The following is a 22,618-nucleotide window of genomic DNA, read 5'->3' as shown; positions in this document are numbered from 1 at the left end:
TAAACTTAAGAATTTAAAGCATTTGAAAGGTAAACTTTGAATTTAAAGCTTTTAAAAGGTAAGCTTTAGAATTTAAAGCTTTTGAAAGGTAAATATTAGAACTTGAAGCTTTTGAAAGGTAAACTTTAGAATGTTGAGCTTCTGAATGGTAAACATTGAAGACTTAGATAAACTGTAAATACAAATAATAACAAATGAAGTAATGGATTATGGATGGTAAGCATGATAAATAATGATGATGATGGAAACGAATCATGAATGGAATCAATGAAAATGAAACATCAGAATCTCAAATTTGTTTTGATGCCACAAATGAAGCCGAATGATGATTTGAAAAGTTTATGCTCATAACAAAATAGTAATAGATTATAAGTAACAATGATAGTAGATAGTACTAGATAATATAAAAATAGATAATAATAAATTATAAGTAAAAATGTGAAAATAGTGACACATTGTTTGCAAATGTTAACAACGTGAAACTTTAGCCTAATGCATATCACTTAAGGAAACTGTTATTGCAATTTTTAATTGAAGGTTAGTTATTAATGACAAGTATCAAATTGCCAAACAATCTTAAAACTGCACAAAAGCACTGAACACAGCTAAAAAATGCAATCAACACGAACACACTTTTCCGTGCTCTGTTAAAAGGGGTTTTAATGCATGTGCAAACAGTGGCATCCCAGATTAGCCTGTGCAGTCAGTACAGGCTTATCAAGGACAATACTTTCTGCTTTTGTGATATTTTTCTTTTAAAGAAAGTCTGTGCATAGCAAAAATCCAGTTTAGCGGAAAAGTGTTGTCCCTGATAAGCCTGTGCGGACTGCACAGGCTGATCTTGAACAACACTTTAAGCACATGCATTCTTCTCCCTTTTCACAGAGCATGGCTGATTTGAAATTGGATTGCTCTATTTGTATTTCAGCCACACGTTTTGAGCACGACATGATGAAGTATTCGGGACAGAAGTGCATTGTGTCCTCATTGAATGTGGCCACAGTACCATGGGACAAGGAGTATCATCTCGAGGAACTGCAGAAAGTCATGCCTGAAAACTTTGTCCAAGAAAAGGTCCGAATGGCGAACATGGTGTGCGACTTAGGGTTGACGGTGGAGGAAACTGTGGTTGTCCGAGCCTGTATCATAACATATCCAGGTATTTCATTCATGATAGCTAAATGTGAAACCCTTGTTTAAAAAAAGAAACTTTTTTAATGAACTGTGAAAATAAAACCAGCAATATTATACACGTAATCAGTTAATTAATAAGATTTTGTAATTTTTAATGTTTGGTTTCTGTTTATGCAATTAAGTTTCTTTCGATAATTTGAAAGTGTAACAGGACTAGGAATAACAGTGTTATAATAACTGTGTGTTAGACTTCCATACCATCCAGCTTGCTTTCAGCAATCATAACAGAAAAACATTTTGTAAATATGTCAAGCTGTATCCAATAATTCATCAAGTTTATCTTGTTAAATGTATATTTATCAGGGCTTTGCACCCTTATATAACAGGGGCCGAAATCAGTCCCTTCCCAATTATAAATAAAGTCATTTTTTCCCAAAACTGATAGAGGAATTTCCCATATTGTTGTTTTACTTAGACATATTGGGCATTTCCCAAATTGAAAGCAATGAGCTCTAATATGATTAAGAATGCACCAGAATGTGTCTTTTAATACTTCTGCACAATGAAAAAGATTCTGTTACAAAAACCAAAAAAAACACGGTTTTCCCAAAATGAGCAGTTATCGCGCATGAAATTCCCAATTTGAAAGGCTAAGGCCTCTTCCCAATTTTCTGATGAAAAGCCTTGTTTATATACTGGCATCATGTACATGCTTGATTATAATATGGAATTTTGGACATTTTGGACATTGGATTTGGTCAGGGTTTTTTCTAGTTCAAATTTGTTCTTAGTTTATTAGGTTCCCTTGAATATCAAATAATATTCACTTATTACAGACTCATGTAAATGGGTTTGAAATGTAAATACCACTTTATTTGCAATTGCATTTTTGTATTGCATACAACTATGTGTAATATAACTACCAATTTATCAAGCATTGAATTTTGTGGGTGTGTATTTGATTTCCTTCTTTGTGTTATTTTTAAGACCGAGTTCCACTAAAAGATCGACAGAAAGTGGTCGAGGTAAACGGCTGCATGATGTCGTGTTTGGATTACCTTCTGAAGAAACGTAAGGAGGCCTATGACCTCTCTCAGCTGCTGTTCGTGTTGGCGGAACTGCGCAAAATGTCGGAATGGGAACAGAAGTTTTTCCAAGGTGTATTTGAGGTTTGGCCTGTGTCTGAAAGCCACAAGTTAGCGAAGGAGTTTGTAACATATTAGGTCATCGTCAACTGAGACTTACATGGCTTTGTATGTTTGGTTAGATGTTTAAGGTATGTTAAAAGTTGGACTTGTGCAGCTTTATATGTTTGGTATGGACAATATAGATCTCTGTAAATGAACATTTGTAATTGATAGTTCTACATTTATAATATTCCAAAGGCACCTTAACAAAGGAGTCAAACCAGTTTGTAACATTCTTGGTCTGTGCACTTTGTTTTTGTCCCACCTATATCTATGTTTGACATAAGGAAATAGTCTCATTAGAGCATTGGTGTGTTATACTATAAGTTGTAAATATTATATAGTAGTAAATAATTGTTGTAATTGTAAGGATGAAGGGTATGTTACAGATTGTAATTTGTTAACATAGATTAGTCTGGTCCTTTGTAGGCAATTCTAAGTTAATAGTTTTACACCGAAGACTATGCATCGGATAATCAGGATATTTCAAAAGTGTTTGTTACAATCTTGGTCTGCTAGAATTATGTGTCTTGCACATACATCTGCTCTTTGGTTATTTAATCACTATAAAAGGACTGTAATACGATTTTAGTCTACATAATTTGTCATTTTGCTAGAATCATTTTGATATATGAAGAATACGTTCTTCTAGAAAACTTTTCAAATACTTAACCCATTTATGCCTTTGGCCTTTGCAAACAGCTTAGACCCAGATGAGACGCCGCATGATGTGGAATCTCATCAGGGTCTGCACTGTTTGCTTAAAGGAATTTCTGTAAGAAATATTCTAAATATAGAAATAAATATACTGGACATCCCTAATTATGGAAATAAATTGATCCAATTTAGAAGGATGGGAGAGTCCACTTGCCATAAATGGGTTAATAGATAATCTTCATGTGAATGTTTCACAAATTGACTTACATTTTTGTACTTTTGCTTTTGCTATGTAGAAACAGCATTGCTTTATGACTTCAAGGTATCAAAGTGCTACATACTGTCCGTTGGTTCTTTGAATCATGGCATATAGAAAACCCAACATTCAATAAATTATAAATGCTGCTTATACCACAGTTTGTCCATTTTATGTCTTGTACACTTGTATTTTGTAATATTGATAACAAAATCGGGGAATTAATTCTTTGGTTTTATTGTGATTGTCAACACGAAATGACATTATAGTCTTAACCCTTTCAGTGCTGGAACCGAATTTAAAAGGCCTTTGCAAACAGTTTGGATCCAGATAAGACACCACAGAACATGGCGTCTTATCAAGATCCAAACTGTTTGCTATTCTGAAAGTATTTGTTGAAAAAAAAATCGACGAAAATGCTATTTTTAAAAATTCAGCAGACAACATTAAAGCAGACATGCAAAGGGTTAAAAGACTGTAAGGTATCTAATGGACCTTCCATGAGAACTTTGAGACGACTTAAACATTTGTTATGTGAGTTTTATTAACATTGTTTTATGTTGTTTGTAAGTTCATGATCAGTCATCTTTTATTTCTTTTATTCTTTATATTCACATTATTTAAAAATTTGTTTTATGATAGATATAACTGAAGTTGTTGTATGTTTTGTATATTTTTACTTCTTTTGACTGAAAAGAGTATCTTTGTACTGTTTTTTTCTAGTCCCAGATGAACCAAATAGTCCAATAGTGCGTGGTAAACATTGTGCATTACCTTTTGTGTGCTGATTTCCCAATTGATCAATATGATACTAAGCTTTTATGCACTTGAGTGATGGATTTGCCATTAAGGTTAAATATTGTGAACCCTTTTGAAAGAATTGTTATGCGATGACTTACATGAACTTAGATAATCGAAATTGTGTTTTTACATTTAAAACGATTGTATGTAAGATACTGTTTTGACTTAAACCAGTGCTCCAGATAACATGCGTAAAGGCGTAAAAACGAATTAAATTTCTTAAATAACGATTTAGATTTGAAATCTTTGCGTAAAGTTACGCATTGAAAAAATAAAACACGAATTCGAAATTTTCGACCATGCGTAAAACTTTCAGTAGCAAATTATATACAGTAAACATTTTATCCTGGTTCTGACTTGTCTAGGCGCTGAATTAAAACTACAACTTTAATTCAACGTCACTCAAGCGTTTGCTGTGAGGAAGAGCCACAGCTAAGAACGGTCAAAAGGCCAAACGGTCTCGATTCTGTTCTCCTAGTATTGCAGGAGAGTCATTAGTGTTTATTGTACCTTTTGAATTACACTTATCGTAATTTTTATACGCAAGTAATATACTGTATACCTATCCAAATGTCATTAAAATTAAATGTTAAATATAGTTTTTGGTATGACTTTAACGGCGACCATAAGGCCATTATGACCTAGCCGAAGTGTCAGTGACCGTTTTACATAAATAATCAAAATGGCCGACCGAAGCGGTGTATGGAAGCGTGGAAGGCAAAAAAGCCTCAATGTGCTGATCAACATTCAGATAAGCAAGATAGATGTGGGGTCATTTGAGCCAGAAAATGCTGTCCGATTATGGGAAAGCAAGAATCGGAGAAAAAAAGCCAGGCTTTTCCAAGACTATAAACCAAAATATTGAATTGTTGATGTGTTAAAACTTATGAATAAACAATTATTTGGTTATATATTGTTAAAAATTAATTTTATAAATAGGGTGTAAAATAAGAATTAATTTTTAAAATAGGGAGTAAATAAGAATTTGACCAAATTTTTATCTGGAGCTCTGCTTAAACATAATTTTAATATTGTCAATAAATACCTAAAAGATGTTAGTCCTTACAGCTGTTTTTTTTTTTATCAAATCACTTGTTCACTGCTGTGAATTTTTTTACTTAACAAAGCTGCATTACTCATGTGCTCGTGTTGACATATGGGTAAAATAAGCAGCAGTATATCTAAAATTAAATTAACAATAAAATGAAACCCTGAAATTGACAATCATTTTATTTGCCATTAATTTATCACTCTGATTAAAGTGTTCAATGATGGAATGAATAAACGTTTTGGATGTTTTTATGTCCCCCACTATAGTAGTGGGGGACATATTGTTTTTGCCCTGTCTGTTGGTTTGTTGGTCTGTTGGTTTGCGCCAACTTTAACATTTGCAATAACTTTTGCAATATTGAAGATAGCAACTTGATATTTTGCATGCATATGTATCTCATGTAGCTGCAAATTTTGAGTGGTGAAAGGTTAAGGTCAAGGTCATCCTTCAAGGTCAGAGGTCAAATATATGTGGCCAAAATCGCTCCTTTTATGAGTACTTCTGCAATATTGAAGCTAGCAATTTTATATTTGACATGCATGTGTATCTCATGGAGCTGCGCATTTTGAGTGGTGAAGGGTCAAGGTCAAGGTCATCCTTCAAGGTCAAACGTCATATACGGGGACATAGTGTTTCACAAACACATCTTGTTTTTATTTGTTGATAAGACATTTTTGTATTTAAAAATATTGTTTTGCTAAAACTTTGTTTGTTCTGATTTGTATATGGTTTTGTATACGGTTTATAGTTATAGTTCTTTTTAAGAATCACCATACATTTAAACAGAGCTTGTTATATTTTGACATTATTGTACTGGATTTTGTCCATTTATGAAAGGTCTTTTGATGGACATGTAATTATTACGCCAAATTGCTTAATTATATTAATGATGCATATTTTCATTAAAGCATGAACATATTGCTACAATAATGTTAAGTTAAAGTAAATCCTAATGTTATTTTCTTAATTAGGAAAAAGACCAATTTTGCAGACACTTTTTATTGATCAGGGGCGTAGCTAGCATTTTTTTAGCTGTAGGCCCGGATATGATACATAAAACCTCCCCGGACAACGTTTTAATTCTATTAAGCCTGTGGTGAGATTAAAAGCATATCTAGACAAATAACAAGATAAGAAAATATAAGACTTAGGTCTGTTTTTCTTTGATATTTTACTGTTTAATCTCAATGTCAGAGAACTAAATTTAACTGTATTATCTTTATAACAGAGAACTAAATTTTAAAACAATATGGAACAGAGAAAACATTTAAAAGTGTAACACTCCACTTATTCTCAAGTCAAACCATGGGAATTCTTTCCAATAATACTGTCTGCATGTCTATAACAGCATCGTAACGTGTTGAGTGTAAACCTTACTTATATTCGATCTAATACACTAATTGTTTCTTAAACATCCAACAATAATCGATTACAACTTACTGTAGTGTTGAAAGGGAAACATGTAGATCTACATGTAGATCTATTTAAACCTGTAACAGCAAGTCACGTAAAAAAAGTGAGCTAGAATCTATGCACGTAGGAAGAAGTTGAGTTGATAATTGGAAGATATGTCCTTTGAACACAACCAGAATCCATTGTCTGAGGATTATGTCGTTATGAAATGCAGATTTCTAACGCCTCACCACCATCAGGATCAACATTTTAATGCGTTTTTTTTAAGTTGAAGCATTTTTATTTGTTTCATGTTTCAAAAAAATTGTAGGCCCAGGCTTGCTGTGCCTAATAGCAGCTACGCCCCTGTTGATATTTTAAGCTTATAAGTACATTTGTTATTGCAATTCTCTTATTTGTCTCTTATTTAAAATGCATACTTTACCTGTATACCAATTATTGATGTATTAAATTAGATTTTCTTCAAGAGGGACTGTCTGATTTTGAATTAAAAGTACTATGTAATACCATCCTTTATTCTTATTATTTTTTTATCTCTTTTGTAACAAAATGTTTAAAAGTAATTTATGCTCAAAAAGCTCAAACTAGAAACATTCATAATTAATTAAGTTGTTTCTGTGAAGGGATCTAATATTAACCCTTTCAGTGCTGGAACCGAATTTTGAAGGCCTTTGCAAACAGTTTGGATCCAGATGAGACACTACAGAACGTGGCGTCTCATCAGGATCCAAACTGTTTGCTATTCTGATAGTATTCTTTGAAAAAATAGAAGAAAATGCTAATTTTAGAAATTCTGCAGACGGCATTTTAGCAGACGGCATTTTAGCAGACGACAAATTTCCCAGCATGCAAAGGGTTAACGTAAACACATAGGATTTGGAGAAGTTTGATTATCCTCAATAACAACAAAATGTAACTTTGGCTCTAGAATAATCAAATCTGTTTGTGAACAATTGTATAATGGTCTTTTTTAGAAAAAGATATGATGTTTTGTCACTGTTAAAATTGTTATGTTGTATAAAAATGTGTTATGTACCGGAATGTTGGTGAAAGAGGAAAAGTCACATTCATTAAATCACTTCTCATTAATAATTCACTCTATTAACACCTTTTAAGGTGTATCATTATTTTCTGTGTGGTTTTAAATGACAGTACGCAGTGTGACTGTGTAGACATATAAATGCTGGTTTGTAAAGTGTGATCATATATTATATATGTGCTCAGCTGTGATGGTAAAACATGTATTGCATGTCAGAGACAAAATTTACGGATTTGTTTTACTTGCGTTGTTTTTCATACCATCGTTCAATTATGCACATTTGGGTTGCTACATGCTGTAGGTGAAAGGACCATATTTCTTGTATATGAATGATATATTTTACCTTATACGTTTTACCATATAGAATTATTAAATGAACAGTAAGTTGAATGATGACTTGTATGATGACTGTAAATTGGAACATTTTTGTTAAAATAGAACCAATATGGAATTATCGGTTAATATTAATACTATACACACAAGATGGCTACCTGCTTTGAATAATCATAAGTTATTTACTAGCCGTGTTAACCACACAGAATCATAGTACATGTATCAGCCTAAGGGTATCACTCTACTTTCACATATGCTGTAGTAAATTTTGATCTAAAATCAAGTTTTTGTGTACAAATAAAGGAAAATATATGTTTTTAAGTAGACAGGTTTAAATTATTAGATCAGTTTTGTTGATAATGATGTTGTTCATTTGTTCATGCTAAAATATCTGTTTCTCAGTGGACAGGTTCAAATGATTAGATCAGTTTTGTTGATGATGATGTTGTTCATTTGTTAATGCTTGTGATACTGTTAATACGTAAATGTTGTTGATGTTTGTTACGCTTGAGTCCATCATTTTTATGAACAGTAATAAGGCAAATATATTTACAGGGGCAACATAGTTGCCGATTTGATGATGTTCCAATGATTATTTAAATGAAATTAAGTTTGTGTGGGTCTGACACACATTTTCTTGATAATTGTTTCGTTGCTACTTGATGTCCGTCTTTCTGTTCACACGAAATTTCAGATACTAATTATTAGAATTTTATGAAACGTCATATGCAGCCGCCTCTTTATCAGGTTGTTTTGGTCAATGAATGTTCAAGAAGTTAATGCCGTTTGATCATAATTATGTCTTATCGTTGCCGCTAGATATGTCAGAAACGAATGATCAAGATGTCTGGCACACCTTTGTGAGGTCGTTTCTGTCCAACGATTTTTTTCCGGGAGTTATTGCCCTTTGATTATTTAAATGTCCCTTTTTCATTTTTGCAAGAGATGTTATACACCAACGATTCAAATTCAATTAAACTTGATTAGTAGCATGTCTACATAAATCACATGCGTTGTAAGTTTGTTAAGGTCAAATTATTTCTAAGGGGGTTATTGCCCTTAGATTATTAAAATTCTATCTTCTATGGATTTTCATTACCTTGCGAGATTGAAGGAAACAATTTCACGAAACATTCCATGTATTGTCTTTTTGGATGGACATGCCCATATTGTCAGGTCTTTAGCTTGGTTAAATTTAAGGGATTTATTGTGAAGTAAGATCTTGATCTGATGGTCCAAATCGTGCGACGTGTCATTTGTAGCACCCATTTTGAGTGGACACGTATTTTCAGATTCCACTTCAATTGTTTTTTGGGGGGTGGGGGGGGGGGGGGGCAAGTATTACCTGTTGATTTTTTTATGTGTTTATCTTCATACCTAGGTTCCCCACATAGCGAATATACGTATATTGTCATGTCTTCCTGTACGATGGGATTTTATGGAATTATTGCCACGTGAACAATAATTTTTTTCCTCTAAATCTTTATACAGACAACCTATCACTGGGGAGTATTATGGAACTGTAGCAAGTAAAGAATGGTTGTCATAATGTATTAACAGCCACGTGAGTATGCTGTATATTCTGTTTAAGGGCCACTGCGAATGTTGACATCAACATAATGTATATTAAAACATAATAGCCTTTTTGTTTTAGAGAAATTGCAAAAACAAGAGCAGAACACGCTTATTTTTGTTGAAAATAGGTTTATTTTAGGTTATTGAAATCAATTAAACATGTGATGAATAATATTTTGTGCAATTACCTTTTAGGGCGGCTTCAAATGCATGAGGAGTTTTGGTGTATAAATAATTACTGATGCGTTGCCTCTTTTTTCCATATCTGATAACACAGTCATTATAACCGACCGAAAAGTAACTGTTAATGCTATAATTATTCCATTCACACAATTGATTTTTTTAATTGGCAAGTTCTTTTTTTTAACAAATTTCTTTGTTGTCGAAAAGTCAAAAATGCCTACACCATTTTATAGGTTACAACTGTGTAATGAACATTGAACCATAACCGATAAGAATGTCTAATTTTGAAATATAGCATGTAGTTAGTAGCCTTATTCGTAGAGTTTCTAAATAGAATTCACTGTGAGTCAAGATTGCAAATATTTTATACGAATCTTTGCAAATTTAGACTGGATAATTTTCATTTAGGCTTAAGATACGTGCGATTAAAAATGTATCATTGCCTTTAGTTGAGGCTTATTTTTGTATAGTTCGTTATCGAAACATTCTGATAAGTTGTCCCAAGAAATATTACAATCAATTGTTCGTTTGCTTTTATACTGCATTTTATTAAAAGATACTCATATGTTTCAATTTGACTAAACATTATATTAGGTTATGAACTTTAAGAAATTATTTTATTTTATGAATTTCCTGATAACATTTTCTGTAAAATGTGATTTTCAATGCAGCGTAACCTGTTTAATAATTTTAATAAAATAATGTTTATGATGTGTTTTCTTATATTTAGATTTAGCTATAACACAAAAAATTGATTTAATATGTGTATTGATAGGTTGTTTGTCTTTTTATTGTGGACTTCTCTTGAACTGAATGTGTGGAGAATAAAATGTAGAAGTTCAAACTTAATTTGGTTGTTCATTTGCTGAGAGGTCTTTCCCCCTGTGTGTTTGTGTGTATGTGCGCGTGTGTGCATGTGTGTGTGCGCACGCGTGTTTTGTTAGCTCACCTTAGCTTCTGGGATTGCTGTTTTTCCGTTGTGCGTCATGCGTCGCGTGTCGTCAACATTTGCATTGTTACGACTCTAGGGTCCACATTTATTGTCCGATCCGAATGAAACTCGGTAAGGATAGGTTTGAATGATCTCTTGGCTGAGTTTGAAACTAGGTCATGTGACGTACTAGGTCACTAGGTCAAATTAAATTAAAAGCTAGTTAACACTCTGGAAGTAACATGAACTTTTAAATTAATTCTTTATGAAACTTGGTCAGAATATTCGTCCCAATGATATCTCAGCTGATTTCGAAAATTGTTCTGGTCCATTTAAAAAACATGGCTGCCACCGGGTGGGGCAGTTTTCTTGATATGGGTTTAGTAAAACCTTATTAGCACTCTAGATTTCACATTTATAGTCAATATTCATGAAACATGATCAGAATATTTGTCCCAATGATATCTCAGCTGAGGTTAAAAATGGTTCCGGTCTGTTGAAAAACATGGCAGTTTTCATTATATATGGCTATAGTGGAACCTTGTTAACACTCTAGAAGTCGTATTTAAAGTCCAATATTCTTGAAACTTGGTCAGAGCATTTGTTCTTATGATGGCTGAGTTCAGATAGAAAAGGGTTGCGGTCTGTTGATAAACATGGCCGGACAGGCAGTATTTATTATATTGCTATAGTAAAACCTTATTTACACTCTAGACGCCATATGTTTATTTAAATCTTCATGAAACTTGGTATGAACATTTATTGTTATGGTATATGGGCCGTTTTGGAAAATGTATTCGGTCTGTTGAAAAACATTGCCACCAGGGGCAGGGATGTTTTCCTAAATTGTCTTAAGAAAAACCTACTTAACACGCTAGAAGTCACAATTATCGTCTAATCTTCATGAAACTGTGTAAGAACGTGTATTCTTATGATATCTCGGCTTTGTTCGAAAATGGTAACAGTCTGATAACAAACAACATGGCTACCATGGGGCAGGACACTTTTCCTTATAAGGCTACACTTCATATTGTAATCTTGTTTAAAATCTAGTAAGTAATTACCAATACACACTCTTAAAGGGGTCTTTTTCACAGATTTTGGCATGTATTGAAGCTTGTCATTAAATGCTTTATATTGATAAATTTAAACATTGGACCTAAACATCGCCAGTAAAAAAAACAAAAATACAATTTAAAAAAAGAAGAAAACAAAGTAACCCACAACTGGGTTCGAACCACTGACCACTGGAGTCTTGGATTTAAAGATCTTCCGCTTAGGCCACTCGGGCATCCGTGCTCATGTTACGAGTGGATGTATTTTTTACTTTATAAGCAATCCTCGTAGGTTCACAAAATATAACGACAACAACAAAACTTTCCAAATTATTCAATCGTTTCGCGTTGCAACGTTTTATAATTTTCAGGTTTTCAAATCGTCAAAAGATGCATATTTTGGCTATTTGAGAGCATGGTAAATGTTCAGTATTACTGTTTCCTCACAAATAGCGTAACTAAAACGAAAATTTGAGATTCTGAAACAACTTTTTTTATTTTGTCAATTTACCAAAACGTGAAAAGGCCCCTTTAATATGCACGGCATTCATTAAAACCGACATTTTAAAATAAACATCGGCGTAAATAACATGGGACCTGAGTGATCCGGAACAGCTAGCTAAAATAAACATCTGCAAGCTACATTAGAAAGCAAGCATATGACACACAAACCACAGTCAAGGCCTGGTCAGTCAAACATTTTCCACGACCGTCGCGGAAATGAAGCTTTGATGTTGACAAGGTAATGCATGACTTGTAGACAAAAAAAAGCAGACAACACAAACAGAACGATGTAATATTACACTGGGCAAAAGCACAAACGAAATATAAAAAAAATCAAGGTATAAGAAAATACAGTTAAAATAAATCTTAAGTTAATATGGCGACACAAATATCTTTAAGTGCCGGTAATGTCAAACTCGTTAAATGCCTACATTGGTTTCGCTGACAACATCACATCCTCATGCATGATTCAGTATATAGAAAGGGAAGATAAGAACAAGTCACGTAAGTACCATTTGGTTGTTTCACAAGATAGTCGTGCCGCCGTTGCCATACATTGTGCTAAAATGAAAGGGATATTGACAAGCATTTTTATTCTGCTATATACTGCTGAGATTTTTGTTTCCGGTAAGATTATGCAGGCACACTGAAAACCTGAAAAATATAAAGTCAAGTTTTATATTAATTGGTAAAATATGTAAACACTTATCAATGAGTGTAGATGGAGGACCACTCTAAAGTCATTATCGCTCCATCGACGAAGAAACGTCAAGGAAATGTTCTTTTTTAAATAAAAAAATGATATAGATTAGCATGTATTAAAAATAATACATTTCATTCTTAAAAAATGAAACATATATTAGTTGACTCAATAATCAGTATTGCTGATGTTTTACTCTCTGTCGTTTCTTTATTCCAAGGAACAACTACGTGTTGCCCAAATGATTATTTATCATTTCTCGGATCATGCTACCATTTCGGACGCAATCCCTATAGCTTCGTTGAATCTGAAGTATGATACTTAACTAGTTTCTAAATTATATACTTACATAAGAAGTTCAACAATTAACACTTTATCATTTTAGTTTTAGTACGGGACATATCTTGATGCTTGTATCTAACATTAACATAAAATACTATTGGGGGACTTATATTTGGTACTTACAGTTACAATGTTCGTTTCCATTCCTAAATGTGATACTTTAACAAATTTTCTTGAAACATATTTTGAAAGTTCTTGGTATAGTATTTGTATTAACAAAAAGTGTGGATAATATTAATCAGCTAGATGGCTTTCATGCGCAAATCATGCGTTGAAGGCAAATATTCTTTATCTGAGCCAAATATAACGAGAGCTGTGCATTCGGACACAAATGCCGTCCCGAAACAGGGCCATGACACCAATCACTCAAAACTTTGTTGACATATCGAACGGAAACCAATTTTACACTTAATGTCACAGTACCCTTGACCGTTGACCTAGTGACATCAATATCAATAAGAGTCGTGTACTGCCAAGGCAAATGCACATATGAAGTATCAAGCCACTGGGCCAAATCGTTGAAGAGGTATTGATCGGAAAAGATTTTCACACTTATTGTGACAGTGCCCTTGACCTTTGACAAGTGATCCCAATTTCAAAAGGGGTCATCCACTGTCCAATTCAAATGCATATGTGAAATATCAAGCCAATCGGTCAATTCGTTAACGAGTTATTGATCGGAAACGAAAAGGTCTACAGACAGACCGACCGACTGACCGACCGACCAACCGACCGACCGAACCCAACAAAACAATATACCACCTCTTCTTCGAAGGGGGCATAACAATAAAATAATGACATAAATGTTTGTTGAAAGACATGGTGTTCAAAACCACGTGTGAAGGAAATCAGCTCTTGCATTGTCTCTTAGGCATTATTGTCAGAAACAACAAGCTGCATCAGGGAATGAACTTATATTACTATTCCTTAATCAAACCTTCATCATAATCTTTTAAATTATCTTGTTTATGAACAGAAGTTAGTGAAGGGGAATATTGCCCTTATGTTGAAGAGCTTTTACAATATTCTTTTAAGAAACCACAAGAATGTTTGACCATACGATTTAAGTTCATTGCAGTCCTTTAAAATGTCTCGCTTTGAGAAAACATCACCACCGTGGATGGAATGGTTTACACAGTAATGGCTGCATAATTACAGCTTTGTTAATCGCTACTCAGATCTTTTCGAACTTTTACAATATTATTTTTTTGTTTTGTCATCTTCCACGCTTTAAAATATTTAAGACTTGTAATTATAGATGCCAAATTGTGCATGAACACAGGCATTGAACACAGACATATGTTAAGGCACATCGTTTTGTAATTAACGACAAATAACGTGGACTATCGGACAATTTACTAAATTATTTGATAGATTGGTGCACACCAACTCTTTCAAGATAAGCTACGTTGTCTCTCGTGGAATTATGTGTCACGAAGCTCATATTTGATATAAAAATTGCATCCACTTTGAATAAAACTGTATGTTGTTACAGCACTATTGTCAGCAACATGGCGGCCACCTTGTGCATATTAATAATGCAATGGAGAATGACTACCTCAAAGACCATGTTACGTTTATGAAAGGTAGGTACTTATGACAAATACAATATTACACACATTTGTTTTCACTGAATCGAGCAACAGTATAACTATACTAAACAAGAGATCCGAATGTAAAGAACACATTTAAAAAACGAAAAGATTATAAGACCCAACTTTGCAGAAAGTTTTGTTTCTTTTTGCCATCTGTCTGACAAAATAAACATATAAAAAATACCAATGTTTAAAACAAGAGGGCCTGAAAGGCCCATAGACATTAGAACAAAATGTTTTTACCAACTTTCATGACTAGTGAACACCCTGGCAGCCAAGTTTTTCAACAGACCAAAACCATTTTTAGACACATCCAAGATATCATTTAAACAAATATAATGACAAAGTTTCATGAAGAATCATAAGCCAATATAAGGAAAAATGCCCGGCCCACTGGTGGCCATGTTTTTAAAGCAACTGGAACCATTTTTGAACTTGTCCAAAATATCATTGGGACAAATCTTCTGACAAAGTTTCATGATGATCGTATAATAAATACGGCTTCTAGAGTGTTAACAAGGTTTAACTATAGCTATATAAGGAAAAATGCCACGCCCCCTTGGCGGCCATGTTTTTCAAGCAACTGGAACCATTTTCGAACTCGTCCAAGATATCATTGGGACAAATCATCTGACCAAGTTTCATGATGATCGGACAATAAATTTAGCCTCCAGAGTGTTAACAAGGTTTTACAAAAGCATGATATATAGCCATATTAGGAAAAATGCCCCGCCCCTGGTGGCCATGTTTTTTAAGCAACCGAAACCATTTTCGAACTCATCCAAGATATCATAAGGAAAAATCTTCCGACCAAGTTTCATGAAGATCGGAAAATAAATGTGGCCTCTAGAGTGTTAGCAAGGTTTTACTATAGCCATTTAAGGAAAAATGCCCCGCCCACTGGCGGCCATGTTTTTTACCAACCGAAACCATTTTTAAACTTGTCCAAGATATTATTTGGATGAATTTTCTGACCAAGTTTCATGAAGATCGGACAATAAATGTGGCCTCTAGAGTGTTAACAAGATTTTACTATAGCCATATATAGCCATATAAGGAAAAATGCCCCGCCCCTTGGCAGCCATGTTTTTCAAGCAAACGTAATTATTTTCAATCTAATCCAAGATATCATTTAGACCAATCTTCTGACCAATTTTCATGAAGATTGGACAATAAATGTGGCCTCTAGAGTGTTCACAAGGTTTTACTATAGCCATATATATAGCCATATAAGGAAAAATGCCCCGCCCCTTGGCAGCCATGTTTTTTAAGCAAACGTAACCATTTTCAAACTCATCCAAGATATCATACAGACCAATCTTCTGACCAAAGTTCATGAAGATTGGACAATAAATGTGGCCTCTAGAGTGTTAACAAGGTTTTACTATAGACATATACGGGAAACTGCCCCGCCCCCTGGCGGCCATGTTTTTTCACCGATCTGGACCATTTTCGAACTCGTCCGAGATATCAATGAAACCAATGTTTTCACTTAGTTTCATGATGATTGGGAAAACATTGTGACTTCTAGAGTGTTCACAAGGTTTCTCTATAGCCATTAAAGGATTACTGCCCCGCCCTGGCGGCCATGTTTTTCAACGGACCGAAACCATTTTTTAACTCAACTAACATATCATGTTGACAAACATTTTGACAAAGTTACATGAAGATTGTGCATCAAATGTGACATCTACAGTGTTCACAAGGTTTTTCTTTTTTTTGACCTAGTGACCTAGTTTTTGACCCAGCATGACCCAGTTTCCAACTCAGTCGAGGTATCAATGGGACAAATGTTCTGACCAAATTTCATGAAGATCAGACAATAAATGTGGCCTCTAGAGTGTTCACAAGGCAAAACGTTGACGAAGCACGACGCACGACGGACGACGGACGACGGACGACGCACGACGCACGACGGACGACGCACGACGGACAAAAGGCGATCACAAAATCTCACCATGAGCACGTTGTGCCGAGGTGAGCTAAAAACTGATTTGGTATGCTTTATCAGCATAGCTTCGTAAGCAATAGATGCTGAATCCGCTTGAGTACATCGACACGTAAATATAGCTCCAGAGGCCGTTTTATTAACAGATCGTAAGTCTTGGATTTACGATAAGATCCGCTAAGATCGATATGTTGATAAAACGGGCTCCCAGTGTATAAACTTTGTTCATATCGATTGTCGGTACTGTTCGACAAAACAAAACAATCATAAGATATATTACACATTAACGAGATTGTTGTCAGCGACGCCCACGTAATGGTATGCGATTATAAGTACATAATCATTTATTTTGGAGTTGAGGAGGTACGTTTATTAAACAATACATTATCCTCATAACAAATAAACGCTATGAATAAATTTTTGTTGCCTGTATTCGGAATGCACAATTTAAAGTTAATATTCATTTTCTTTCAATATTCATATTCCTCTTTTTAATGGGCGTTATATTTATTTACTTTCAATATTCATATCCCCGTGTAAGGGGCATACTGATCAAATATATTTTTATAGTGAAATCTTTATTAAGATGTGTTTTTACCTAATCGTAAGCATACATCACCCACAAAGGATTGTATTCGGTATTGTTTCTTGACTAAATGTCATTTTGTCTTGACTGAGTAGGTTACACATGGTGGATTGGTTTAACCGATGAGCTGGTGGAAGGCCATTTCATGTGGAGAGACGATGACTCGATTGTTACATATTCTGGTACACATTCCTTTCATTTGCAAATTTTATACCGATGACCTTTAAACCGGGTTTGATAAAGCAAACTTCATATAGGCATGTGCCTGTTCTCAAATCGCTTAATTAAAAGAATGGTGTGGCGTAATGGATAGGGTGTCCGTCTGGAGACCGGGGGTCAATGGTTCAATTCCCACTGTGGGAGCGTTCTTTAGATTTCCTTCATAGACGCCAAGTACTGGTTCTACCCAGACAACCGAATCAAGAGCGTATAAATAAGCCTGAGGCTTCCGATGCAAGCTGAACATAGATTTTAAGCAAATGAAAGGCTTTTATATTTAAATGGTATCGTTAGAACTTCTAGCAAGTTAGGAAATGACATTATAAAGACGCTAGGTTTTCTATGAGATTGAATGTTGTGTTCATTTATATGCATGCAAACGATGTTCTATTTTATATTTAAACCTATAGATTGGGATAATGATCAGCCTAATGGTGGTCCAGAAGATTGTGTAGGCTTTTATAATAAAGGCGAAGGCAACGGCTTCCGGTGGCATGACCTTGATTGCGGAAATCGCGGTTTCTATCCTATCTGTGAATCGAGGTACGTACATTTATTCTTAACCTTCGCAAGCTGTGACTGGTTCCGAGTCTAGGTCATATTAGAAACTGTTCATATAGCAAATATTGTAACGCCAGAAGTAATGTCAGGAGATAAATGATTGTTTTTATCTTCTTCTTTATAACAAAACACCAACATGAAACATACAGTGATGAAAACTGGAATTACCATATTGGAAGCACGCGAGTACATGTTACAAAGAAATATAACACAAACAAGACACTATGAGAGTGATGGGTGTGTGTGTGTGTGTGTGTAATTGAGATGAGTGTGTATGGGAACAAACACATCTTTTGCGTTTTATCGCTGTGTCGCTATAACGCAAACTTATATATATATATATATATATATATATATATATATATATATATATATATATATATATATATATATATATATATATATATATATATATATATATATATATATATATATATAAATTATATATATATATAAACATAAAAGTTTGCGTTTGGAATACGAATGCAGCTTATATTGTGTTTTGTTTTCTTTCAGCCAAACAGAACCCGAGGTGATTGTCGGGAAATGAACGAAACCTGTGCTTTGATGCGTTCATAAATGTAACATGTGAAATAAAACTTCAATTATAAATACTGTATGTGAATCATGCTACTTTTAGGGCGTAACACGCCCTGACAACAGATGCAAATTTTGAACAACTTTGTAGACGGTCACTTGACTATATTATACATCACAAATTAGACCTTTGAGTCGTATTTAGCTTCCTAAGAAAAATTTGATATTTTCATTTAAAAAAATCTTTTTTAGCTCTGGCGAGCCACTTATTGAGGGGGAGGCGAAGCGATTTGAACACATTTTAAAGAGGGTCATTTAAGGATTATTTGTGTAAGAGTAGTTTAAATCTGTCCAGTTTTTAGCGGGATATGTATTTAAATAAAAAGTTTACGGACGACGCACGAAGTTTACCGCACGACGGACTACGCGCGTCGGATCCCAAATGCTCACCTCTGCATAAGAGTTACAGACATACAGGTACTAAAATCAATCTCTTACGAACGAAACATTTGCCATTTTAAACAATAGAATTATTTATATTGAAATGGGGCCTTGAATATTAAAAAAAGCTCCAGTGATAAATTGTTTTGTTAATAAAGGATGACGTCAAATGTCTCATTATTGTCAGTAAATATGGCGCATAAGAACGTATTGTGTAAATTCGTGAATAGATATTGTTATTTGATAATTGCCATTAGATGTTATATGGACATTTAGAACCAAGACAGTCCAATGATAAAATGCTCTCTCATCCTGGTAAATCCATCATCCTGGTCAATGATGTTAAGGTAAAGAAAAAATTCACGCACGTGTCTGGTGAAAGATAGATTGAATTTCTACGAAATACCAGCCGCGTCTTTTTATAGTCAATTTAAAGACAAACTCAGAATAACCATTCATGCCGTTTTTCATTTGCATTTTAATTCTTTAATCTGTCTAAAGGAAGATGATCAGATACGTTTAATGGTTCTCCCGTTGTGTGAATTGAACGTTTTCAAAAGAAACACACAATTTTGGCAGCTCTATTTTAGTATTAAAATCTACTTAATATTACGCTACTCGCATTTTATTCAGGTTCAATATACTTTCTTTTCATCGTCAATATGTATGTGAGGGTCGAGGGCATCCCACTTCATACCTTACATAGTTTAAAAGTTGAAAAATGCATATTAAAGTACATTTTATATTCTCAACTGTATAAGGCTTTTACATTAAACAGTCCCGGGTAAACAGTACTTTTCTTTTAACGAAATATTTAACAAACAGTACTTCTTATGTCCCATATCACAAATAACAACTGCTGGAAAAATAATTCCCATTCTTTTCTTTTGCATGAGTTATTAAAATAATTTGTTTCATTTAGAACGTGACGGTGCAATGATATGTACGATTTTGCAGCTTTAAGACTGGGTCTAGTTTTGTTCATTTTACAATGTAACTTTATGTTTATCATTTTTATCAAAACACATATTAAGTTTTAAGGCCCATTTGTGTTTCCATGTCCAAGTATAAAGAGAGGCATATTTAGGGGGTTCGAAAGATGATTGCATCCAGAAAACAATTATGTTATTAAATGGTTGACATTCTTTCGTTCCCAAATTATATATTGAAAAGTTTAACATTTATTTACTCAAAAAGTACAGTTGACTGAAGTGACATAACCAATTTTAAATAAAAAGTGTTTTTACTTATGATTATATGTACAATTCTATATTGAAATCATTGTAAATTGGTATTCCATGTTATACGAAAGGGCAAATAAAAATATGTCGCCATTCGTTCATGCATTCATGTTCTTTCATGTCTTTTGTTCCAATTTAATTAAGAGTAATTAATCATTTACCTATACACACAGGCGAATACTCGTTCGTGGAAATCAGTTCATACATATATTGCGTTCATTTTGTGTTTTGTCAGATGGGAAATAATCTTGCAAAAGTTGTTGATATTTCTTTTGCCGGAAATGGGCTAAGGCTTGATAGAACTTACATGGCATTAAAGGAAAATAAACACACGAAGAGTGACAGAAACAGGTCATTGTATTTAATATAAATGCGGTTAATAAACAAATAATTTGTATACAAATTACATGAATGTCGGAAATTAATAATAACACGCATTTATTTTATAAATTATAACATTGGCGGACAATGTCCAAAACACGAATTGCAGTCTGAAAAGGCCGTACCTTTCGAATGTTTCATCTGTTCATGTAAACAGCTTTAGTGTAATGTTTTGCAATATACTACACGATGTTTTTATTTTAGAATGGCGAACTGATGTTAATGTCACTTCATCTCTATTTCTTGACAATGAGCTCTATATGCGCAAGTCGTAAATCAACTATATATTCTTTGTGTTCTGTTTAATTTGTATCGCTCATTGTACCATTGATCACAATTTCTAAAATATACATTTACCAGCCTTAGCTATACGATATGCGATATTAAAGGGATCTTTTTACGGTTTAGTAAATTGACAAAATTGAAAAAAGTTGTTTCAGATTCGCAAGTTTTCGTTTTAGTTATGATATTTGTGAGGAAACAGTATTACTGAACATTTACCATGATCTAATTTAGCCATTATATGCATCTTTTGACGATTTGAAAACCTAATAATTATAAAGCGTTGCAACGCGAAACGATTGAATAATTTGGAGAGTTCTGTTGTTGTCGTTTAAATTTACGAAACTACGAAGATTGCTTATATAAGGTATAAAATACTTAATCTGTGTATGCTCGGCGGAATAGCCGAGAGGGCTCATGCGTTTTTACTTCTGACGAACTCCAGGACTCCGGGGGTCACTGGTTCTAGCCCTGGTGCCGGCTCCTTTTTTTTCCTTTTTTTTAAATTTAATTCTTGATTTTTTACTGGAGCTTTTAATATCCAATGTTTACATTTATCAATATAAAACATTTAGTGACAAACTTCAAAATATGCCAAAATCTGTGAAAAGGCCCCTTTAACTTAGGTCTACAGAGTTCAGGATCACTTGACTTGGTGGGGTTCACACTTCACCCTTAATGCATGAAGCACACCGGTAAGTTCTGCTATTTTTCAAATAAATTTTAAACACACTTTTCCTTCAGATTTTCAACTAGTTTAAGACACTTTTTATGCTGCTTATGACAATGTGCAATACTTGCAATTTACTTTATTAAATAAGCTTGTGTCCTTGGCCAAAAAATCGATATGTACAACATTCATGATCGCGGTTATCCTGCACGCAACGTGAAAGTTTGGTAGCGATCTCAGACGTCTTCAAGGATTTATTGCTAAATCTTATATCGGTACAAACTGAAAGAAAACTGGCTGTTATGCAGTTAAGATTTATGCAAATGTATTTCAATAACTTGAGATATTTGCAAAAATAAAGTTCTTATCGGTGTGTTTACGTTATATCCAGCCCGTGTGTTAACCATTGTAATCTTCGTTGATCCTACACCCTGTATACGCAATATTTTTTCATGACCGTCGATGCAATGAACTTTAGATATTGATAAGAAAGTGCATAATTTCAATATCAAATGAATAAGAAAAACACACAAGGGCATATTTGATTATTCTATGATAGCTGAAAATGAACAACAACTTAAAACATAACGACTAACCTCAAATAGCAACAAAAAGAACATTCAAGGTAGCAGACACTACAGTTAAAAGGTAAACATGTAAACATAGGGACACAAATGCAATTCAGTTCAATGTCTATGAAGACGATTACTATAAATTTGAGCCGATCGTGTTTAAATTGTAACATGAGCACATTGGTTTCACTTACAAGAACATATATGGTTATAGATAAGAAAATTTAAGATAAGGTCGTGTCATGTTGGAACCGTTTGGTGTTTCACATAAATCGCGTGTCATTAAAACAATAACTGTAGGAAAATGAAAGGAATATCAACATGCATTTTTCTGATATTTATTACCGATATTTTTGTTCACAGTAAGAGTAATGAGACACAATCAAAATATTGAAATATATAAACAGATAATTATAGATTGTAT

At 33.8% G+C, this 22,618-nt stretch overlaps 2 protein-coding genes across 3 annotated transcripts in view; both read left to right on the top strand.

The window, feature by feature from the left end:
* Positions 1–4,189, top strand: part of LOC127857256 (uncharacterized) — a 33,686-nt gene extending 29,497 nt beyond the window's left edge. The window contains exons 7-8 of the mRNA XM_052393672.1: positions 929–1,159; positions 2,122–4,189. Of these exons, the coding sequence (XP_052249632.1) occupies positions 929–1,159; positions 2,122–2,357 (467 nt within the window). The 3' untranslated portion in view covers positions 2,358–4,189. The remainder of the gene's footprint in view (positions 1–928; positions 1,160–2,121) is intronic.
* An 8,438-nt stretch (positions 4,190–12,627) lies between these two features.
* LOC127858813 (perlucin-like protein) lies at positions 12,628–18,682 on the top strand. 2 transcript variants are annotated; one of them, XM_052396105.1, is made up of 6 exons: positions 12,628–12,746; positions 13,040–13,131; positions 14,657–14,747; positions 17,386–17,472; positions 17,920–18,052; positions 18,587–18,682. In XM_052396105.1, exons 1-6 carry the CDS (start codon positions 12,686–12,688, stop codon positions 18,618–18,620), a joined length of 498 nt encoding a protein of 165 aa, XP_052252065.1. In that variant the 5' UTR covers positions 12,628–12,685; the 3' UTR covers positions 18,621–18,682. The 2 variants fall into 2 exon arrangements, with proteins under 2 accessions (XP_052252065.1, XP_052252064.1); XM_052396104.1 differs by having other exon boundaries at positions 17,383–17,472.
* The last annotated feature ends 3,936 nt before the right edge of the window (positions 18,683–22,618 follow it).

This window comes from Dreissena polymorpha, chromosome 14 (genome assembly GCF_020536995.1).
Source record: "Dreissena polymorpha isolate Duluth1 chromosome 14, UMN_Dpol_1.0, whole genome shotgun sequence".
In the NCBI taxonomy this organism is placed as follows: Eukaryota; Metazoa; Mollusca; class Bivalvia; order Myida; family Dreissenidae; genus Dreissena; species Dreissena polymorpha.
Note: the sequence above shows the minus strand (reverse complement) of the source record. Positions and strands in the feature narration are given on the sequence as shown.

Bases quoted from the DNA above. Each gene is read 5' to 3' on its own strand.
- LOC127858813 (XM_052396104.1), top strand. From the start codon at position 12,686: ATGAAAGGGATATTGACAAGCATTTTTATTCTGCTATATACTGCTGAG. The intron at 14,748-17,382 runs GTAGGTACTTAT...GTCTTGACTGAG, and splicing joins CCATGTTACGTTTATGAAAG to TAGGTTACACATGGTGGATT. The intron at 18,053-18,586 runs GTACGTACATTT...GTTTTCTTTCAG, and splicing joins TATCCTATCTGTGAATCGAG to CCAAACAGAACCCGAGGTGA.